Here is a 24,227-nt window from a genome sequence, read left to right as displayed (position 1 = left end):
CAGCACCAGCAGGAGTGCGTCAGAAACGCACTGCTCCTCCTCCCTCTGCAACTCCTGCCGTTGACACTGAGGCCTGTCCTGGCAGCCAGTCCTCAGTGGCCTCCTCTGCTCCCTCCAGTGATTCCCGTGCCAGCAAAAGGTGTCGCCAGACCCTGCTCAGTGACACCTTCGAGGGGGTGGTCAGGGTTCTGCCTCCCAGCAGCCGCCGCGTGCGTCAGCTGAACGGCTTGCTGGCACGGGCCATGTGCTCCCAACTCCTGCCTTATTCCCATGTGCAGGAGGGGAGCGACATGCGTGCGCTCCTGATGTGTGCAGCCCCCAATTGGCCAATCCCCAGCCGACATTATTTAGCACGCACGGCCATCCCTGCACTTCACCGCTCTGTGATGGCCAATGTCGGGAGAGGGCTGGAGCACGCGGTGGGTCAACGGATCCACGTCACTATGCACTCGTGGAGCAGCCGGTTTGGGACAGGCCGCTATCTGTCCTTCACCGCGCATTGGGACAGCTTGGTGGAAGGGGGTGAGGAGGGGGGAGCAGCATCGGGCACTGTCAGAGCAGCAGCAGCACCAACAACGCAGTGGGTGGTGCCACCATGCAGGGTCAGCGGAATTGCAGCAGGTTCCTCTGATCCGCTTCCATCCTCCGGCACATCAGCCCAAACCCCCCGCCTCAGCAGCAGCGTGAAGCCCCGCCACTGCCAAGCGCTGCTGGAATTGGTCAGCCTGGGGAAGACCAAACTGACGGAGAGCAGGAGAGGAATTGGCTGACCCCCAGAGGCCTCAGAGTCGGAGAGGTGGTGTCCGACAATGGGGCAAACCTAGTTGCTGCAATCAGCAGGGGAGACCTGACCCACATCCCCTGCCTGGCGCACGTCCTGAACCTGGTAGTCCAAAAGTTACTGCGGACCTACCAGGGGATGGACTGACTCCTTGAGGTGGCAAGGAAGGTTGTGTGTCATTTCCGGCACTCGGCTGCAGCCGTAGCGAGCCTGGAAGAGGTGCAGAAGGAGCTGCACCTGCCACAGCACCGGCTCATGATCGATGCTCCAACTCGCTGTAACTCCACCCTGGCGATGTTGGAGCGTCTGGTTGAACAGAGGCAGGCTGTCAGCCAGTACCTTGCACGAGCAACAGTTGCCTCCATCACTGCAACTGGGCGTGCCACCACCAACCTCCCGTCCATCATCTCCACGGAGGACTGGGGGCACATGCAGCAGGTGTGCTCAGTCCTGGCACCCTTCCTGCAGGCCACCAACATGGTAAGCAGGGACCATGCAATGGTGTGCGAGTGGGTCCCCTTGGTGTGTGTGCTGGACAGGGCCCTGTATGCACTGCTGGAAGAGGGAGCGGCAGCCTTGGACCAGCAGGAGCTGCAGGCAGCTTCACAGGCCACCTCTGAGGAGGAGGGCTTGGAGTTGGTGGAGGTCCCTGACCATGCTGCTGATGAGGGGGAGCAGCAGAGAGCAGCTGGACTATTGCGGGGGTGGAGAGAGGATGAGGTGGAGGAGGCAGAGGAAGAGGACGACAGCACTGTCGGCTCTGGGGCTGCCAATGATGTGCCAGCAGACGTGGCCAGACTCTTCCCAATGGCAGCGCACATGCTGAGGTGCCTGCGCAAGGACCCAAGGGTCATCCAGATGAATCAGAGGGAGGACATCTGGATCTGCATGATGCTGGACCCACGTCTGAAGGGGAAGCTCAGCCAGTTCCTGCCTGCAGGAGGAGACCGTGCGCAACAAATGAGGGATTTGCAGCTGTCCCTTGTTTAGCGCTTGGAGGAAGCCTTCCCTCAGCCATTCACCCCCACTGTCCAGCCAGCGCAGAGGCAGCAGCAGGTGCCTGCATCCACCAGCAGCAAGCGCTCGCGCACCACAGACCTGCTCTCTCTGACCCAAGAGCTCTACATGAGTGTAGAGCTGCCAAGGACTAGAGAGGAGGTGCCTGCAGCAGCATCCTTCTCCAGTCACAGGCAGCGCTTGACCCGCATGGTGGCTGACTACATGGGGTCCTTCAGCGGGCTTGACAGCGTGGCCCCTGTTGATCCCATGGAGTATTGGGTCAAGCACCTGCCGACCTGGAGCGAGCTTGCCAGAGCGTTGCTTCAGTGCAGCCGGTGGAGTCGTCACTGAGAAGCGATCTCGTCTGTCTCACAAGTCTGTGGACAGACTGACGTTTCTCAAAATGAACCAGGCTTGGGTGGAAGGCGAATTCCTGGCCCCTGTTGCCGGCGAGAGGGGGATATGAAGTGGCGCACACACATTACACCTGCTGCTGCTGTATTTCTTCCTGCTGTCTGTGTCTCCACTGCCAGGGAACACATTACAAGGTGCTGCTGCCCATGCGTCACCAGCTATTACGCTCAAAAATAGCTGCCTGCCCTGCATTATTTATTTTGGAAATTTTTTTTTTTATTATTTTAGAGGTGTCCGGGTTGAAAACTGTGCTGTCCCAATTGTGTATTGGACACAATGTGGGCTTCACGACCGCTGTCTGGAACCTCATGCTGTTTATTTACGGCCCTAGAACCACCGCTAGGAACCAGGGCCTATTATGTCTCGCTGCCTGCCCTCCTGCCTGCTGCCAGTCTGCCACACACTCAACCTCCTCACGCTGCCTGCTGTTGTATTTCCTCCTGCTGTCTAAGTCTCCACTGCTAGGGAACACATTACAAGGTGCTGCTGCCCATGCGCCACCAGCTATTACGCTCAAAAATAGTTGCATCAATTTGAAAAAAAAAAATTGTAATTAATTTAGAGGTGTCCAGGGTGAAAACTATGCTATCCCAATTGTGTATTGGACACACTGTGGGCTTCACGACCACTGTCTGGAACCTCATGCTGTTTATTTACGGCCCTTGAACCACCGCTCAGAACCAGGGCCTATTATGTCAGTCACATCACACTGTCTGACACACACTACTCCTCCTCCTGTAGCTGCATTGAGCTTCTGCTGTCTGTGTGCTGCTACCACTGGCAGGGAGAACAGAAGAAGAACTATTTTTTCTGCTGCCACCCACTCTCCTACCAGCTATTAAATTTACCACACTACAACTTGCAACTACTTCCTCCTCCTGCTGATGTCTGTGTTTTACCACCGCCAGGGTACACAGAAAAAGGCACTGTGGCTTGCAATGTGCCACTACCTATTATGCCATCAACACAAATATAACTATGGTGTTGTTATTAAAATAAAATATTTCCACAAATGAAGTAAAAAAAATTTTTACAAAAGAAAGGAAAACCAAGACACATAATATAATGATAGGGAAGAAGAGGAAGAAGATATAGAAGAAGAAGAAGAAGATATAGAAGAAGAGGAAGAAGATATAAAAGAAGAGGAAGAAGATATAGAAGAAGAAGAAGATATAGAAGAAGAAGAAGATATAGAAGAAGAGGAAGAAGATATAGAAGAAGAAGAAGAAGATATAGAAGAAGAAGAAGAAGAAGAAGAAGAAGAAGATATAGAAGAAGAGGAAGAAGATATAGAAGAAGAGGAAGAAGATATAGAAGAAGAAGATATAGAAGAAGAAGATATAGAAGAAGAAGATATAGAAGAAGAGGAAGAAGAAGAAGAAGAAGAAGATATAGAAGAAGAGGAAGAAGATATAGAAGAAGAGGAAGAAGATATAGAAGAAGAAGATATAGAAGAAGAAAAAGATAATTGAAGAGGATACAAGAAGTGGAAGATGAAGAAGATTTGAGTAGAAGAAGATATAGAAGAAGAAAAAGAGGAAGATATAGAAGAAGAGGAAGAAGATATAGAAGAAGAAGACGACGTAAATGAAGACTTCCAACAACCATTTTGGACACACCTTCTCATGCAAACACTTTTCATGAAGTTAATTTACTATTTTTGATACCTTTTTTTATAACTACTACATCACCACATAATCACTTGATGTTTTTCTTCATAAAAAAGGTGGTTTCATGCATCATTGACCTCTAATACGAGTTTTACAAGCTATTTAAGGCCAGCTCGAATATTTTACTCGAATACAGACTCGGATAGTGACGTCGGATATCCAAGGTCAAATCGGATATTCGATTAACTTGAATATTGAACTTCGAGTGAATTCGGATACTGTAGTTTACTATCCGAATTCGACCAAACTCGAATAGGATAATGAGGTATCCGAGCAACACTGTCAATCACACAACAATGGCTGAACGGATTTGAATAAAATTTGGCACACACAGTACATTAACTAGAATAACATATAGGATATTTTTTATTCCCATAACCAAAAAGTGGGCGGAGACAAATACAAATTTCGCTGTGAAAATGTAAACTGCAGCCATTCTTACACGGTTAATGGTAGGGTTCTCAAACTTTGCATAGTTAGTCGCTGGGTGACTAGGATTAATATTCAGAAAAGTGGGTGGAGCCTATACAAGATTTAAAATTGATTTTCAAGGGGAATATTTACATTGCTGCCATTTTTGCCCTGTTAATGTCACAAGCCTCAAACCTGGTACAGTTGATCATTGGGTGACTGGGGTTCAAATTCAGAAAAGGGGGTGGAAACACAAAACGCCAATCAGATTTGTTTAATTTCAATGAAAATTATTAATGCCAAATTCCCGCAAAGCTCACAAACTAGGTCATTGAGTTATTGATTAATTGTGTGTTAGGGTTAGAAAAAGTGGGCGCAGCCAACACCAGCCAAATACATAACTGGGCAACACCGGATCATCAGTGGGCGGAGACAAAATACACATTTTACTGGGAAAATGTAAACTGCAGCCATTCCTACACTGTTAATGATAGGGTTCTCAAACTTTGCACAGTTGGTCACTGGGTGACTGGGATTAATATTCAGAAAACTGTGTGGATCCTACAAAAGCCAATCAAAATTCACCTATGGATTTTCAAGGGGGATATGTAATTACTGTCATCCTTGCACTGTAAATGGCACAAGCCTCAAACCTGGTACAGTTGGTCATTGGGTGACTGGGGTTCAAACTGATAAAGGTGGGTGGAGCCACAAACAGCCAATCAGATTTGTTTCATTCCAATGCAAATTATTGATACCAAATAACGCAAAGCTCACAAACTTGGTAATTGAGTAATTGATTAATTGTATGTTAGGAAACATACAATTACCAGCCAACTACATAAGCTAGTAATACGGGGTAATAAGTGGGTGGAGACAAATCCAAATTTTACTGGGAAAATGTAAACTGCAGCCATTCTTACACTGTTAATGGTAGGGTTCTGAAACTTTGCACAGTTGGTCACTGGGTGACTGGGATTAATATTCAGAAAAAGTGGGTGGAGCAAACAAAACCCAAACAAAATTCACTTATGGATTTTCAAGGGGAATATTTCATTGCTGCCATTCTTGCGCTGTTAATGGCACAATCTTAAAACCAGGTACAGTTTGTCATTGGGTGACAGAGGTTCAAATTTAGAAAAGGGGGTGGAGCCACAAAAGAAATCAGATTTGTTTCATTTCAATGCAAATGATTGATCTCAAAGACCGCAAAGCTCACAATCTTGGTCATTGAGTAATTGTGTGTTAAGGTTATAAAATGTGGATTCAGCCAACACCAGTCAAATACATACCGGGCAATGCCGGGTCATCAGCGGGAAGACAAATACAAATTTCGCTGGGAAAATGTAAACGGCAGCCATTCTTACACTGTTATTGATAGGGTTCTCAAACTTTGCGCAGTTGGTCACTACGTGACTGGGATTAATATTCAAAAAAGTGGGTGGAGCGAACAAAAGTCAATTAAAATTCACTGATTTATTTTAATGGGGAATATTTAATTTCTGCTATTCTTGCACTGTTAATGGCACAAGCCTCAAACCTGGTACAGTTGGTCATTGGGTGGCTGGGGTTCAAACTCAAAATGGGGGTGGAGCCACAAACAGCCAATCAGATTTGTTTAATTACAATGCAAATTATTGATGCTAAAGATCACAAAGCTCACAAACTAGGTCATGGAGTAATTGTGTGTTAGGGTTAGAAAAAGTGGGGGCAGCCAACACCAGCCAAATACATAGGCAAGCAAAACTGGGTCATCAGTGGGCGGAGACAAATACAAATTTCCCTGAGAAAATGTAAACTGCATCCATTCTTACACTGTTAATGATAGGGTTCTCAAGCTTTGCACAGTCGGCCACTGGGTGACTGGGATTAACATTCAGAAAAGTGGGCGGAGCCTACAAAAGCCAATCAAAATTAACCTATTAATTTTCAAGGAAAATATGCTGCCATTCTTGCACTGTTAATGGCACAAGCCTCAAACTCTGTACAGTTCAGTTATTGGGTAGCTGGGGATCAAATTCAGAATGGGGGTGGAGCCACAAACAGCCAATCAGATTTGTTTCATTTCAATGCAAATTATTGATGCCAAAGACTGCAAAGCTCACAAACCTGGTCATTGAGTAATTGTGTGTTAGGGTTAGAAAAAGCGTCCGCAGCCAACACCAGCCAAATACATACCCAGGCAATGCTGGGTCATCAGTGGGCAGAGCCAAATACAAATTTCACTGAGAAAATGTAAACAGCAGCCATTCTTACACTGTCTGTTAATGATAGCGTTCTCAAACTTTGCACAGTTGGCCACTGGGTGACTGGGATTAATATTCAGAAAAGTGGGTGGAGCCTACTAAAGCCAATCAAAATTCACCTATTGATTTTCAAGGGGAATATTTAGCTACTGCCGTTCTTGCACTGTTATTGGCACAAGCCTCAAACCTGGTACAGTTTGTCATTGGGTGACTGGTGTTCAAATTCAGAAAAGGGGGTGGAGCCACAAACAGCCTATCAGATTCCTTTCATTTCAATGGAAATTTTTGTTTCCAATGATCGCAAAGCTCACAAACTAGGTGATTGAGTAATTGTGTGTTAGGGTTAGAAAAAGGTGCAAACATCAGCCAAATACATACCTGAGCAACACCAGGCCATCAGCTAGTGTGTGTGTGTATATATATATATATATATATATATATATATATATGTATATATATATATATATATATATATATATATACTGTATATATATATATATATATATATATATATATATATATACACACACATATACATGTACAGAACAATAACAATAATATTTTTATAGCGCTTTTCTCCTTGGGGACGTGGAGGGGCATAAAGTTCCAATAGATACGCTATGTATTTGGGTCCCATGTGGTTTAGAGCCTTGAATGTCAGCAGGCAGATCTTAAAATTGATTCTCCATTTTCCAAAACAGGAGAAGTTCCGGATCGGCAGGCACTAGATGCTAAACTAGCAATCCTAATGGAGGCCATTGTTTTTGTGCATGTATCTGCTGGTGATGGGGATGAAATAAAAGTGGTGGATTGCTTTGCAAACTTGTTGGTGCCCAGATACCTTTTTCTTCTTGCTGCACATATGATTCTCCATTTTACTGGCAACCAGTGAAGAGTTTGCAGTACTGGGGTGATGTGTGAGCTGCGGGGGGCATTGGCTAGGAGTCTGGCTGCAGCATTCTGTACTAGCTGTAAGGGGCGCATGTATGTACATACAGTATATACATATATATATATACATACAGTGGCTTGCAAAAGTATTCGGCCCCCTTGAAGTTTCCCACATTTGGAATTCCACGTGAAAGACCAATACAAAGTTATGTACATGTGAGAGGTGGAACGAAAATCATACATGATTCCAAACATTTTTTACAAATCAAAAACTGCAAAGTGGGGTGTGCATAATTATTCAGCCCCCTGAGTCAATGCTTTGTAGAACCACCTTTTGCTGCAATTACAGCTGCCAGTCTTTTAGGGTATGTCTCTACCAGCTTTGCACATCTAGAGACTGAAATCCTTGCCCATTCTTCTTTGCAAAACAGCTCCAGCTCAGTCAGATTAGATGGACAGAGTTTGTGAATAGCAGTTTTCAAATCTTGCCACAGATTCTCAATTGGATTTAGATCTGGACTGTGACTGGGCCATTCTAACACATGGATATGTTTTGTTTTAAACCATTCCATTGTTGCCCTGGCTTTATGATTAGGGTAGTTGTCCTACTGGAAGGTGAACCTCAGCCCCAGTCTCAAGTCTTTTGCAGACTCCAAGAGGTTTTCTTCCAAGATTGCCCTGTATTTGGCTCCATCTATCTTCCCATCAACTCTGACCAGCTTCCCTGTCCCTGCTAAAGAGAAGCACTCCCAGAGCATGATGCTGCCACCACCATATTTGACAGTGGGGACGGTGTGTTCAGAGTGATGTGCAGTGTTAGTTTTCCAGCACACATAGTGTGATGCGTTTTGGCCAAAAAGTTCAATTTTTGTCTCATCTGACCAGAGCACCTTCTTCCACGTTTGCTGTGTCCCCCACATGGCTTGTGGCAGACTGCAAACTGGACTTCTTATGCTTTTCTGTTAACAATGGCTTTCTTCTTGCCACTCTTCCATAAAGGCCAACTTTGTGCAGTGCATGACTAATAGTTGTCCCATGGACAGATTCCCCCACCTGAGCTGTAGATCTCTGCAGCTCGTCCAGAGTCACCATGGGCCTCTTGACTGCATTTCTGACCAGTGCTCTCCTTGTTCGGCCTGTGAGTTTAGGTCAACGGCCTTGTCTTGGTAGGTTTACAGTTGTGCCATATTCCATCCATTTCTGAATGATCACTTGAACAGTGCTCCGTGAGATGTTCAAGGCTTTGGAAATCTTTTTGTAGTCTAAGCCTGCTTTAAGTTTCTCAATAACTGTATCCCTGACCTGTCTGGTGTGTTCTTTGGACTTCATGGTGCTGTTGCTGCCAATATTCTCTTAGACAACCTCTGAGGCCGTCACAGAGCAACTGTATTTGTACTGACATTAGATTACACACAGGTGCACTCTATTTAGTCATTAGCACTCATCAGGCAATGTCTATGGGCAACTGACTGCACTCAGACCAAAGGGGGCTGAATAATTATGCACACCCCACTTTGCAGTTATTTATTTGTAAATGTTTGGAATCCTGTATGATTTTCGTTCCACTTCTCACGTGTACACCACTTTATATTGGTCTTTCACGTGGAATTCCAATAAAATTGATTCATGTTTGTGGCAGTAATGTGACAAAATGTGGAAAACTTCAAGGGGGCCAAATACTTTTTCAAGCCACTGTATATATGTTACATGCAGTAAAATGACAGTTACTGTGTTAACATGTATATACCGTATTTTTCGGACTATAAGACGCTCCGGACCATAAGACGCACCCAGGTTTAGAGGACAAGAACCAGGGGAAAAAACATATACTAATCCTGGTGCATCCATGGTCTGGTCTAGAAGCATCTCATGGAGGTTCTTCCTCATGCTGTCTCTAATTAAAGATTATCACTGATATAACAAATCATAGAGCCTCAGTATATGATATAACAGGACAAGACTTGCCCTGCCACATTCAAGCATTCATATGGTCACACAGGAGCACTACAAGGACAAGCCACCCTAAATACAGCTGACACTCATTCTAAAGCATCAGATGTGGTCAGACCTTTATGGACAAACAGGAGCACAAGGACAAGCCACCCCATGTACCATGTGCCTCAGATCAGAAAAGTTAAGCTTGAAAATTTTCTATATCACTTCATGAATCATCTATGGGCAGCCTCATCCTTCAAATGAGATTTCTAGCCATGACCAAAATGTTTCCACATACAGAATGCGCTATTCTGAATTACAAATTACAAATACAGTGACAGGCTAGTATGGGCAAAAGATACAGTGTTTCCTCATGCAATGCCTATGATCAGAGAGGATTCAATTCCTACCTCTTCAGCTGCCCGCTGCGGTTTGAATTTGTGTGCAAATAACTCAGGCTGGTGTGTGTGCGGATCGCTTGCATCCATCCCCGGCGCTAAATGACAATCTGCGTTGATCCTGCAACTCCTCCGGGCTCAGAAAAACTTTTCCTGGTCTCTGGTTGGTGTGCACGCACGGCCGCAGGCATCCATCCCCGGCACCATGTGACGATCTGGGCGGCGATGATCCTGCAATTCCTCCGGGGGTCAGAACAACTTTTCCTGGTCTCGGGTTGGTGTGCACGCACAGCCGCCGGCATCCATCCCCGGCGCCATGTGACGATCTGGGCGGCGATGATCCTGCAATTCCTCCGGGGGTCAGAACAACTTTTCCTGGTCTCGGGTTGGTGTGCACGCACAGCCGCCGGCATCCATCCCCGGCGCCATGTGACGATCTGGGCGGCGATGATCCTGCAATTCCTCCGGGGGTCAGAACAACTTTTCCTGGTCTCGGGTTGGTGTGCACGCACAGCCGCCGGCATCCATCCCCGGCGCCATGTGACGATCTGGGCGGCGATGATCCCGTAATTCCTCCGGGGGTCAGAACAACTCTTCCGGGTCTTCGTTGTGTGCACACAATCTCCGGTGCAATGTGACAATCCAGGGCATAATTCTCCGAGGCTCAGAACAGTACTATTGCACCGGGGGACAAACGCAGCCAATCTCTGGGTCTTCTGCCAGCGGGCCAATCAGCGGGCGTGGGCGTGGAAGGTGAGCACAGCTAGGACCAATAGCTGCAACAGTATTAGTATGCGCCCACACTGATTACAATATCCAGCGGGTGCACTCGTAATGTGAAAGGTGCTGCAAATAGACTAGCTAATGAGGAAACTGTTAATAAGAACCGCAATCTATAGTCCATATGCCGTACCTTTGGACTATAAGACGCAGGGACTTTTTCTCCCCATTTTTGGGGGAGAAAAAGTGCGTCTTATAGTCCGAAAAATACGGTAAATGTCTTTTTTTTCTGTTCCCCATACCATGGACCATGCGGGCTGGTATAGCTCAGGGTGCAAAGCCCCACGTGGCCAGGGCTACACATTCTGGCTATCCCAGCCTGCATGGAGGACAAGGGGTTACAGAGGCTCGGTAGGGGAACCTGACATCATTTAAAAAAAATGTAAACAATAAACAGAAAAAAAAGACAATTATATACATGTATTAACCACTTCAAGACTGAGGGGTTTTACCCCCTGAGCACCAGAGCAATTTTTTACCTTTCAGCGCTCCTTCCATTCATTCGTCTATAACTTTATCATTACTTATCGCAATGAAATGAACTATATCTTGTTTTTTCCGCCACCAATTAGGCTTTCTTTAGGTGGGACATTATGCCAAGAATTATTTTATTCTAAATGTGTTTTAATGGGAAAATAGGAAAAATGTGGGAAAAAAATAATTATTTTTCAGTTTTCGGCCATTATAGTTTTTAAATAATGCATGCTACTGTAATTAAAACCCATGGAATTTATTTGCCCTTTTGTCCCGGTTATAAAACCGTTTAAATTATGTCCCTATCACAATGTTTGGCGCCAATATTTTATTTGGAAATAAAGGTGCATTTTTTTCAGTTTTGCGTCCATCCCTAATTATAAGCCCATAGTTTATAAAGTAACAGTGTTATACCCTCTTGACATAAATATTTAAAAAGTTCAGTCCCTAAGGTAACTATTTATGTATTTTTTTTAATTGTACATTTTTGATTTTTTTTTTAATTACAAAAAAAATAAATAAATGGGGAGTGTGGGAGGTAATGAGTTAATTTTTTGTGTAACACTAATTTATTTCTATGTAAAAAATGCTTAGGGTGTAGTTTTACTATTTGGCCACAAGATGGCAACAGAAACTAGTAGGAGGAAGTAGTAGGAGGCTGTGAGTGTTTGTTTTTTTCTCACAATGATCGCGCTGCCCATCGGAGAGCAGCGGATCATTGTGGGGCTTATATCAACGAACGGGAATGGATTTTCCCGTTCATTGATCTCCGGGCGAGCGGGTGGCGGCGTGTTTACTAGCGGCGGGCGGCGTGTTTACGAGCGGGAGCGCAGGCAGCGACGGGAGCGCGGAAAGTACGGATTTCTCCGTCCCTGGGGGTTAAAGGATGGAAAAAGGGACGGAGAAATTCGTACGGGCGGGGGTAAAGTGGTTAACATACACACACACACACACACATAAATATACATACATACATACATACACACACACACACACAAACACACATATACTGTGTATATATATATATATATATATATATATATATATATATATATATATATATATATATATATATATATATATATATATACGGGGAGCAAAGCACATTCAACCTGTAAAACGATAACTATTGTTTTTAATGCAGCGCCATTTTTAACTCAAAAAACGATAAATATAGTTTTATAATGCAAATTAATGCAGCGCCATTTTTACACTGTCTGCACTGGACGCCATTTTTAACTGTTCCGCATGCTGTCAACCTGTCACCAGGTAAACCCAGTGGGAAGTGTAGGTGATATATCAGTGGTCATGTGGACCCTTGCTCCAAAACTGTGTACCAAAGATGCGGTGACTTGGCTCCGCACATGATGGTACAGGTTCGGTATTGCCTTTCTGGAGAAAAAGTTTCTGCTGGATACCTTCCACTGTGGTATCCCAATTGCTACATTTTTTTTAAATGCCTCAAAGTCCACCAGCTGGTATGGTAAAAGCTGTCAGATGCCAGGCAAGAGGGTGACTCAGAGACATCTGTTTCTTATGCTCAAATGTGTCCCTAACAAAAACTTGGCTGTGGGCACTGGGCAGGTGAGCAGGAACTGGTCAACGTGAGAGGCAGAATGAAGGGTGGTTGAGAAGGGACAAGGAGAGCAGAGGTACACATCGATGAAGAAGCTGGACCAGGAGGAGGGTGGTTTTGACTTTGTGTGCTGCTTATGTTCACGTGATGATCCTATTGTCCTTTGTAATGGGAGGTCAGTTGCCTTCGCAAAGCAGTTGTACCTAGGTGGGATTTGGCCTTCCCACTACTCTTATGGCACAAGTTGCAAATGGCATTTCTGTTGTCAGAGGCAAACACACAAAAAAGATGCCACATTGCTGAGCCTTGTGATGATGGAATTCTGGTGGTGGTAACAGCAGAAGTTGGCTGGCACGTGTTGGCTGGCTGACCTCAGGTGCCGATACATGTGGTTTGCCACAGGCTTCTAGGCTCCTGGCAAGCTCTTCCTGCTTCTGACCTGTCTTCTGCTCCTTCTCCCTGTCTCCCCATCTGAACTGTCCTCCTCTTGATCTCTTCTTGTGGGCACCCACGTCACATTGACACATCATCAGCATCAGCTGATTTACATGCATCTGACAACTCACAAAGGCAGCAGTCTTGCACACCTTTGTGAGAGTACGCTCTATGAAAGGTAAATACAACTGTGTACTGTTCTATCCAGGTCTCACCTGGTTCCAATGTGGCTGTTGTCAGAAACCAGCCAGAGGAGGCGTGTGTCCCTTTTATGCCAGCTAGGCTCTCATGGAGGCGGCTAGAGGTAGAATTCCCCAGGCATGAGAGATGATAATGATAGTCGATACGATAACAATAGTCCAGGTTTGAATTGGGGATGCCGACTCGATCTATACAGTGTGGTAGTGGGTAGTGATGGGCGAACAGTGTTCGCCACTGTTCGGGTTCGCCCGGATTTTGGGCTGTTCGAGTTCGGTTCGGGCTCCGCCGGACACCTCGTGGTGTTCGACCATGCGTTCGGCCTGACAGCGCATGGCCGAACGTTCCCCGAACGTTCGGCTCGCGCTGTGATTGGCCGAGGGGTCACGTGGTTCGGGCTCGAACACGTGGCTCGCACTGCGATTGGCCGAGCGGGTCACGTGGTTCGGGTAAATAAATACCCGAACCGCGTCATTTCTCCGCCACTTGAAGTTGGGTTTAGCTTTGGGTAGGCAGGCAGGTTAGACTCTCTCACCAGCTAGGCTAGCCAGGGCCCCCCCAGCCTCCTAGTCATACTACTTTAGTGCCAGTCAGCGTGCTTGTACTGCTGGGATCAGTAGTACTTCCGCCACCAGTATATAGCATTGTCTATCGCCACTGTACTGCCAGTCAGCGTGTACTGCTGGGATCAGTAGTACTTCCGTCCGTCACCAGTGTATAACATACTATATAGCATTGTCTTATTGCCACTGTACTGCCACAGTCAGCGTGTACTGCTGGGATCAGTAGTACTTCCGTCCGTCACCAGTATACAGCATACTATATAGCATTGTCTTATTGCCACTGTACTGCTGTTAAGCTTGGATGTGTAATCTCCACAGTCAGCATACAACACATAAGCTGACGTGAAGGAGGTACACACACCAGCACAAGGGATCAGGATATCCCCAGTTTAGTGGAGGAGAGGACTGACTCCAATAGAAGATTGTGGTGCACAGAGCCGGTGCAGATCCGAACAGCCACAAACAACACTTTCGTAATAACGTCTCAGCGCAAAGTAGCGCTGAGCGCATAAACCAGGACTGAGGAGATCAGGACAGGTAGACAGAATGAACGCTTGCTTAACTAGCCACTACTTAGTGACAGCAAGCGTCCACAATAAAACAGACTGGAATGAGGTAGCCAATGCGTTTGCAGCAATGGCGTGCCTCACAAAGACAGGACAGGATAGTCAGGAAATAGCAGGATCAAGATAGATGAACGTAACACAGATAAATATACAATAAGTATGATTTCCTAGCGTATTACAATTACAGCTATCAATGAAACTATTTGTAACGTCTGACTAACATATGTATATATCGGCAATGAACCGATATATGACATAAGCAGGAACTCTGACTAAGACTGGAGTAATACAGGGAACAGGACTCAGAAGGATTCGCTATCTCTTCGCAGAGATGAACGCAATCCACAAACAGGACCAGGAACAGGATAACTAGCTCAGCGTGCTGGAACGCTGACTAACGGAACACAGGATATAAACAGTTCGTGTACGTATATATCAGCGACACTGATGTATCAACGTAACACGAATACAAGGAAAATAATAAACGTGCAAGTATGCGTATATATTGGCGATGAACCAATATATGACACAAGACAAGCAAAGTAACAACTTCTAGAACAAGAGCAGAACTAGGAGGACTCGCTGACCCCTTCGCAGGAGTCAGCGCAGTCCACACGGACCAGGAACGAGGTGGGGCACGAGCAGAGTAACAGACTGAATCTGAGACTATGGTAGCCCATCAAGCATTGCAGGAAGCAGTTCTTTATACTGAGGTCATCCAATGGGAGCAGACCTGCAGATTCCCACACAAGTGAATGGTAATTAATCACAGGCTGACAGCAGGAAAAGGCAGACAATGATATGCAGCCTGCAGGAAAGGGATTGCCCCTCCATTGCAGCAGACAATGTTTGTGTACACAAAAGCATATTAAACTGTCATTAACTTCAGAGCGACTGCAGATGGAATCAGCAACTAGTTTAAGTGCAAACCAAACTATGCAAGAAAATGCATGTAATGACATCAGAACTGCTTGGGTTACAATACCACTGCAGCCAGCAGTAAACGCTGCAGACATGATCATAACAACTGCCACAGTCAGCGTGTACTGCTGGGATCAGTAGTACTTCCGTCCGTCACCAGTGTATAGCATACTATATAGCATTGTCTTATTGCCACTGTACTGCCACAGTCAGCGTGTACTGCTGGGATCAGTAGTACTTCCGTCCGTCACCAGCATATAGCATACTATATAGCATTGTCTTATTGCCACTGTACTGCCACAGTCAGCGTGTACTGCTGGGATCAGTAGTACTTCCGTCCGTCACCAGTATATAGCATACTATATAGCATTGTCTTATTGCCACTGTACTGCCACAGTCAGCGTGTACTGCTGGGATCAGTAGTACTTCCGTCCGTCACCAGTATATAGCATACTATATAGCATTGTCTTATTGCCACTGTATTGCCGTAGTCAGCGTGTACTGCTGGGATCAGTAGTACTTCCGTCCGTCACCAGTATATACTATATAGCATTGTCTTATTGCCACTGTACTGCCACAGTCAGCGTGTACTGCTGGGATCAGTAGTACTTCCGTCCGTCACCAGTATATAGCATACTATATAGCATTGTCTTATTGCCACTGTATTGCCACAGTCAGCGTGTACTGCTGGGATCAGTAGTACTTCCGTCCGTCACCAGTGTATAACATACTATATAGCATTGTCTTATTGCCACTGTACTGCCAGTCAGTGTGCGTGTACTGCTGGGATCAGTACAACCATAATGAAGAAATCCAGTGAAAGAGGGAGGGGCAAGGGAAGAGGTGTTTCCCCTGACGGTTCACGTAGAGGCCGCAGTGGAGCACCTAAGAAAACCCACTCAATACCACCCATGTGTGCCAGACAAACAACCCTCACTAATCCACAAGAACAGGACCGGATAGTGAATTGGTTGACCTCTCAAGCATCCAGCAGTGGGTTAAGCAGCAGCAGCACCAGCACATCCTTGTCACGCACGAGGTCCTCTGCCAGTTACAAGGAGCCAGTGGGCACAAAGGTGACACAACCAGCAGCTACACCATGCACACAATGGCCAAATAACCAGTCCAAACAATTATTTCCGGACACAATGGGCTCTTCGGAGGAGCTATTCCCACTCCTACCCCCACAAACAATGGAACAGCCAGAAATGTTGTGCCCGGATTCACAACTATTGTGCGAGGAAACTGCACCACTCATTGAAATGCAAGGCGAGGACGAAGACACCCAAATCCCTGAGCAATGTGCGCAGGAATTGGAATTGCAGGAGGTCCACCAAGAACATCTTGAAGACATGGGAGTGAGGTGCGCAGAGGGTGTTCTGGGGAGCTCTAGTCCATTGCACACAGACACAGTCACAGATGAGGAGATGGAAGAGGAGGTTTTGGACGATGTGGACACAGATCCGGATTATCGAGTAGATCAGTAGAACCTCGCCGTCGGGATAGCAGCAGTACAGATGAGTCTGCTGCAGAACCCACTGCTGCAAGAGTTCGCCGTGTGCCACAAAGTAGGCGGGGTATTTCGGACACAACAGGCGTAGCCGTAGAAGTGAGACGCCAAAGAGGCACGAAGCAAACTCGCCAGCAAAGCAGGAGCTCAAAAGTCTGGGCTTTCTTTGAAGACTGCAGGGTGGATGTTACCATGGTGATTTGCAAGGTGTGCAGGACCCGACTGAGCAGGAGGAAAAATGTCAACAACCTCTCCACCACCAGCATGCGCCGCCACATTGTAGCCAAACATAGCACTCTGTGGTCAAACACGCAAGGCCAGGGTAGCGGCTCGCTTCCAGCCCCCAGCAACACTGCCTCCGTTGTCACCAGACCCTCCTCAGCAGCAGCCCAGCCATTAGGTGGTGCACAAACATCCGTAGTAGACGACGATGTCAGTTTCCGCAACAGTCCTCTTGACGTTTCCCAGTCTTCAACCACCACGACAACAACAACCAACTGTCCTTCAGTGTGCGATCCTACGGTTCAGTTGTCTGTCCCGGAGATGTTTGAGCGCAAGAGAAAATTGCCAGCAAATGACCCCCGGGCCGTGGCACTAACAGCCAGCATAGCCAAGTTTGTGGCCTGCGAAATGCTGCCATATCGCGTGGTGGAGACAAACAGCTTCAAGCGCATGATGGCGCTTGCCATCCCACGTTACGTGGTTCCCAGCCGATACTATTTTGCGCGGTCTGCAGTGCCAGCGTTACATGAGCACGTGGTTAGCAAAATAACCAGAAGCTTGAAAAATGCCGTTGCCTGCAAGGTTCACCTCACCACAGACACCTGGACGAGTGCCTTTGGACAGGGTCGATACATTTCCCTGACGGCGCACTGGGTGAACCTTGTGGAGCCTGGCAGCGACTCCTCCTCACCGGCTACGGCGCGGGTGTTGCCCACGCCGCAAACTGCTGGACCGACGTCCCTCAGAGGCACCAATCTCGACTCTGACTCCTTCTCCTCCAACGCCTCTCAAAGCTGTACCTCATCCGGCATCGGTAACCCAGCAATAGGGTCGTCGTGGAAGCAGTGCAGCACAGCTGTTGCCATGCGTCAGCAAGCCTTACTGAAGCTGATCTGCCTTGGAGATAAGCAGCACACAGGTGAAGAAATTTGGAAGGGAATCAAGGAACAGACCGATTTGTGGCTGGCACCGCTGGACCTGAAACCAGGCATGGTTGTGTGTGACAATGGGAGCAATCTCATTCGCGCTTTAAAGTTGGCTAAGCTGAGACACATCCCTTGCCTGGCACACGTTATGAACCTAGTTGTTCAACGGTTCCTGAGGACATACCCAGGCGTGGCAGATCTTCTGCTGAAGGTGCGACGAGTGGCCAAATATTTTCGAAAGTCCAGTACCGCTTCGGAGGGACTCACCAAGATGCAGGAGCGGTTCAATCTACCGAACCATCGCTTGGTGTGCGACGTACCCACACGCTGGAATTCGACGCTGCACATGCTAGCACGCTTTTGCGAGCAGAAGAGTGCAGTGGTCCAGTACATGACGGCGCAGTACCGAGGCGCATCCGGGCAGCTACCAAGCTTCTGTGGATCTGATTGGGCCACCATGTTGGCCCTCTGCCAAGTCCTCCAAAATTTTGAGCAATCCACGTTGCTTGTGAGCGGTGAAAACTCTTCAGTCAGCATTACGATACCACTGCTGTGTTTACTGAAAAGATCAATGTTGCAGATCAAGGAAGCCGCAGTCAGGATGCAAGTGGGGGAATCTCAAGAGGACAACGATCAGCGTGATGATGATACCAACATCAGACAATCTGCCTCAGGAAACGCTGGTCCTCCCAGCTATGCTGAAGAAGAGGACGAGGAACAGCTGGAGTTGGAGCAGGACTTGGATGCCCCCACTGCCGAGGGACAGAGCGGTGCACGTTGGACTTCCACGATTCAGCGGGAATGGACAGCAGAAGAAGACGAGGAAGAAGGTGGGCGACGGCGTGATGCTGGTGATGATGATAAGGGTGCGTCAAGCTCAGAAGAACATGATGAGGATTCTGTTAGGACTGTGGCAGACATGGCTCAATTCATGCTAGACTGCATTTAACGCGTTGTTCGAATTCTGGACGACGTGGATTACTGGGTTTATACCCTTCTGGATCCACGGTACAAAGACAATGTTCCAAAACTCATTGGAGAAAGTGTCAGACAGGTCAAAATTGAAGAATACCAGCAGGCCCTTGTGGAGACATTAGAGAGGAGATTGACATCCTCCTCCTCCTCTAGCCAGTTCCACGCCGACAGACTGACTTCCGCTAACCCAGGACGAGGAGGGGAACAAAGAACGCAAGCTGCAGGTAGTGCCCACAAGGGAATGGTATCGGCATGTGTCCTTGGAGTGGCAAAATTTTATGACACCCATGCAGCAGCCCACAGAACAGCAATCGCCCAGTTCCACCTCCAACACCGATCGCCTGCAGAAGATGGTCAAGGACTACATGTCAGATGGCGTAGCCGTGTTGAACAATCCATCTGCACCCTTCAATTATTGGGTCTCTAAGCTACACATCTGGCACGAACTGGCAATGTACGCAATAGAGGTGCTGGCTTGTCCTGCAGCCAGCGTTATGTCCGAACGCTGTTTCAGTGCTGCCGGAGGCATCATTACAGATCGGCGTATCCGCCTCTCCACAGCAAATGCAGACCGGCTGACACAAATTAAAATGAATCAATCGTGGATTGGAAACGACTACGCAACACTCCCCGAGTCCGACCCCGACCAAGGACCATGAATACAAGATTGTTGTTACCTGTGCCAAAAAAACCTGACATTTTCCGCATTTAAAAGACAATTTCCCTTTGAAACTTAAAAATCGTTTTTCTCAAAAACTATATCGTCCTTTTGGAAAAAAATAGTTTCCTCTTATACCCATCCCCCCTGTCCACATACCCTGAAAATTTGGTCTATGTTACATGTAAGGAGGCTTTGCAAAGCAGGAAAGTTCGGGTCCCCATTGACTTCCATTATGTTCGGGGTTCGGCACGAACGTACCGAACATTGGGACACCGTTCGGCCGAACGTTCTCGAACCCGAACATCTGGATGTTCGCCCATCACTAGTAGTGGGGAGCGGCGTCCACGTGTCCTAAGCCATTAGGGGCTGAGCGTAGGGAAATGAGCATTGCGTGTTTGATAAGCAACGCCGCACAGTTTGAGCAAAGCAAACAGTGGTGGATGCTGGATGACTTAAAAGGTTTATTGGGCATACAGGCCTTCTTATGGGTGGCACAAACAACGCGTTTCGCAAAGGTTCAGCCTGTTTCCTCATGTCAATAAGAACAAGATGGTGGTGTCAACGTACAGTATATATACTTATTTGGCATTACAGTAGGGAAGGGGTGGGACAGGAAGAGAAATTAACTCCTTTACATGGATAGCAAGGATTGGTGTGTATTTTGTTCATTCATGGATAGCTTTCAAAAAACAAGCCAGCAAGAGGTGGATCAAAAACTGCACATAATTATGATCACTGATATATCAGCAAAGTATTAAAGTACCAAAACTTTTGGAAATTAGCATTAGCGAGGCAGGATCATGGTGCCAGGAGGGAGGTCAGTAAAGATGTGTTACCTGACTGAGGGAGATGGTGGTCTGATAAAGAGGGAGAGGATTTCTGAGATGGAAGAGGGGCATATTTGAGGGATTAGTATAGATGGTGGCGAATGGGAGGACATAAGTGGAGGTGGGGGGGAAGGAATGAGCCTTGGGGAATTAAAGTGACCATACATCTGTTGACATATGGCTACCTATACTGGGGGGTGACAGCTGGCTATATATACTGGGAGGTCATCTGGCTACCTATAGTGGGGGAACATCTGGCTACCTTTCCTGGGGGGTTGTCTTGCCATCTATTCTGGGGAGACATCTGGCTACTACCTATAGTAGGGGGACATCCAACTACCTATACTGCAGGGACATCCGGCCACCTATACTGGAGGGGCAGCCTTTCAACAGGGTGGCTGACGAAGGGGCCCCCAAATTTATTGCTCTGCTTGGGGCCCTGTGTGGTCTTAATCCGGCTCTGGCTATTTGTGTTGCACTACCAGTGCTGTGTACACTTGTCTCTTACACCAGCTGAAGTGCTCTGCACAGTGGACACATGCCATGTTAGTAGAAACAAAGAAAAAAGAATGCTGGCACTGCAGAAGCTGTCTTCCATCCAGGGAGGTGGAGGGGAGGGAGGGGGGGCAGCACAGTCCCAAACAGAAGTGTGTGTGCAGTATGTCTTCAGCGTGCTCAGGCCAAAGTCACATCTGTATGCAGAAAGGAGGAGAGCGTCGGCACTGCTGTCATACACTTTATTCCAAAATCGTTAAAATCATCAAAGGGTAAATGACATTATCCATACAAAAGTTTGAGAACACATACCATTGGTGACTGTGGATGGTGCGGTGGGTGCAGAGGGTGCAGAGGCTCCCAATGGTATGTGTTCTCAAACTTTTGTATGGATAATGTCATTTACACTTTGATGATTTTAACGATTTTGGAATAAAGTGCATGACAGCAGTGCCGGCGCTCTCCTTCTTTCTGCATACAGTGGACACATGCACAGCAATATAAAAAGCAAGAAAAACAATGAACCAGCCCTTATAAGGGATATTGGGTGATCAGTGCGCTGTAGTAGCAGCAAGAAACTCCACTGGGGACACAATACACAGGCTTAACTACCGCTATCCCTATCAGCAGCACAGCTCTCTCTAATCTTCCTAGCACAGCAGCCAAATGCAGACTGTAAAATGGCTGGCATTATTATAGGAGAGGGTGTGGTCCAGGAGGGAGGGATACATTATTGGTTGCCATGTGTCTGCTGCCTCTGGGGTGTGGGGTCAAATTTTGGCTCCATGATTTCACCTGCCGACGAAAACGTGAACACGCATTATTCGCCAGGAACTGTTCGCCGGCGAACAGTTTAGGCAATCTCTTCTTATCAATTGCTGAGTAGATGTTGATCTCTAGACGATGTATCTCTAATTCTATTTCCCCTCTTTTATTCTAATGTAACATCAGTGGATTGAGACTGCAATATTTATACCCACCACACAATGGCAACCTGACCCCTCTTTCAGAGCTAAAGGAAGTGGACAGAGGGGGGTGATGGGGGAAGGACAAGAGGAAGAAAGAGAACAAAGGAGAGAGGGGGAGGACAAAGGAGGCATGCTGGAGAGACATGTGGGTCTCTTTGTCCCAGTCCCAGCCTCTGCATAAGGGATCTGCGTGTGTTTCAGAGGAACGGACCAGGGCAGAAAGAGGAGTAAAATCGGGCTCCAATTGATGCGATGAAGCCAGGATAGCAGGAGGGCTGATAGTTGGATCCGAAACAAGCCACCAGCGACCAGACAGGAAGAATCGTGTCACCCAGCCCAGAGGACAAGCCATTCCTGAGTGTTGCTTGCTGCAGCGACGAGACGGGTGAGAGGCCTGTGGCCACAGTATTTTGGGTTTAATTGTGCCTTCGCCTGGCGAGCGAGAAGGGGCCCCTGCTCCTCTCATTTCAGAGTCCTTTGGAGAGCTGGTTGTGCCATGTGGATTACAAATACCTTCCCCTGAAGGTTGAGCGCTCATACTTTAACTCAAATGGGCCCCATCGCTAGCAGACTTTATAGCAGTTTCACCACTGGCCAGTGGTTAGTCAGGGTTTGAAATGTTTTAGCTAAGTGCAGTAGCTTGTTGCACCTCCTCTGCTATTTGTGTGAATTTCATATAACTGTTTGCCTGTTTGATTGTTAAGAATGGTACAGCAGTGTTGTCTCGCTCTCACCCAGTGCATTAAGGGGCAGAGTCTCTTCACAGGTGGACAGGGGAACAAACTCTTTATGACTGTTGCACTATTGAACTGCTGTTTCTGCTTCACTAACCCATTGTCACTAAGCTGTTGCTTTTATCTGATGCCATTGTACCCCTATACCATTGTGAATCCTGTTTGCCCACACCCTTCTCACAGGGCATCTTGTCTGCCCCTAATAAAACCCCATATAGTTATTGGTGTGTCGGAGTATTAAAAGGTCCTTTCACAGGACGGGTCATCACTGGGGACAGTAGGAGAACCCAACTCTTACAGCAGCTCCTGCGAGAGTCAGTGCTATACTAAGTAAAATGGTAGGAGTGGTAGCCAATACTCTGAATTCTAACAATTCTACAATTTGTTTTAGATTAGAATGTTGAGCTCTTGTGCCCTCTGAATAACCTTACCTTAGGAATAGTGTAGCCATTCAGCTGACTATCATTCAAAGGTGAATGAGCAAATGCAAATGGTGAAACTGAGGCAAAGCGCTGGACTTCCTGCAGGACAGCCTGTGTGTACGGCATCCTCACTCTGTCCTCATAGGTCACATGTCCTCTGTCTCCGCGAATGTCATCTATTTCTTTTCGACACTTTTCTAAAATAATAAGACACACATTATAAACTCTAGGCCTCGCTCACACTGAAGCATTTTTACTAGCGATATCAGCTTGTCTGTAAATTGCTAGCACTTGAAAAAGCACTATGTGGATCCAAATCAATGGAAGTGTTAACACTGTAGCACTTGCCAGCGATAAGTGATTTGCTGAAATCGCAACCATGGTGCATGCAGTATTTTTTTAGCAATTGCATTTCAATGTTAGCTTCTTAACGACCGCCCCACGCCAACGGGCGTGGTCGCGGCGGCAGCCCCAGGACCGCCTAACACCAATTGGCGTCAAGTCCTGGGGCTCTAATTTGCATGAGATCGCGCGCACGCTGCACGCGCATCTCATGCTTGGAGGGCGGAGCTCCGCCCCCTCTTCAGTCTCTGAGCAGCTATTGCCGCTCGGGAGACTGTTAGACGGCGTGATCGCCGTCTATTTACTTGTACAGCACTGCAATCGGCAGCAGCGCTGTACTGGGGACAGCTGTGTGACACGGCTGTGCCCCTGGGGGACAAGAGAGCGATCGGCTCTCATAGGCAGAAGCCTATGACAGCCGATCGCGTGATTGGCCGGCTGGGGGGAGGGAGAGGATTTCTTAGAAGAAAAAAAAAGAAGTATTAGTAAAAATTGTTTTTAAAAACGTAACATAAATATTTATTACAACATAAATAAACACAAGGGGGGCGATCAGACCCCACCAACAGAGATCTCTGTTAGTGGGGAGAAAGGGGGGGGGGTCACTTTTGTGCTTAGTTGTACGGGCCTGCAGCTATGCCTTAAAGCTGCAGTGGCCCATTTAGTTAAAATTGCTCTGGTCTTTAGGGGGGGGGGGGGGTTTCCACTGCAGTCCTCAAGTGGTTAAATAATCACAAAATGCAATTGCTACGATATCGCTTCCCTGTACAGCAGGGCGTTGCTAGGATCCTAAGAGATCCGGGGCACTTTTGGGCACTCCAGACGGAAAATGGGTGTGGCCATGCATCAGAAAGTGGGTGTTGTCATGGGTGGAGCCAAATTTACTT

The 24,227-nt window shown here is 47.1% G+C and overlaps 1 protein-coding gene across 1 annotated transcript in view; it reads right to left on the bottom strand.

The window, feature by feature from the left end:
- LOC137538238 (cytochrome P450 2J6-like) overlaps window positions 1–24,227 on the bottom strand; it is a 199,861-nt gene that overhangs the window by 62,160 nt on the left and 113,474 nt on the right. The window contains exon 7 of the mRNA XM_068260286.1: window positions 23,008–23,195. Within this exon, the coding sequence (XP_068116387.1) occupies window positions 23,008–23,195 (188 nt within the window). The remainder of the gene's footprint in view (window positions 1–23,007; window positions 23,196–24,227) is intronic.

This window comes from Hyperolius riggenbachi, chromosome 11 (assembly GCF_040937935.1).
Source record: "Hyperolius riggenbachi isolate aHypRig1 chromosome 11, aHypRig1.pri, whole genome shotgun sequence".
NCBI lineage: Eukaryota > Metazoa > Chordata > Amphibia > Anura > Hyperoliidae > Hyperolius > Hyperolius riggenbachi.
The sequence above is the reverse complement of the archived record's forward strand: the minus strand, read 5'-3'. Positions and strand labels throughout refer to the sequence as shown.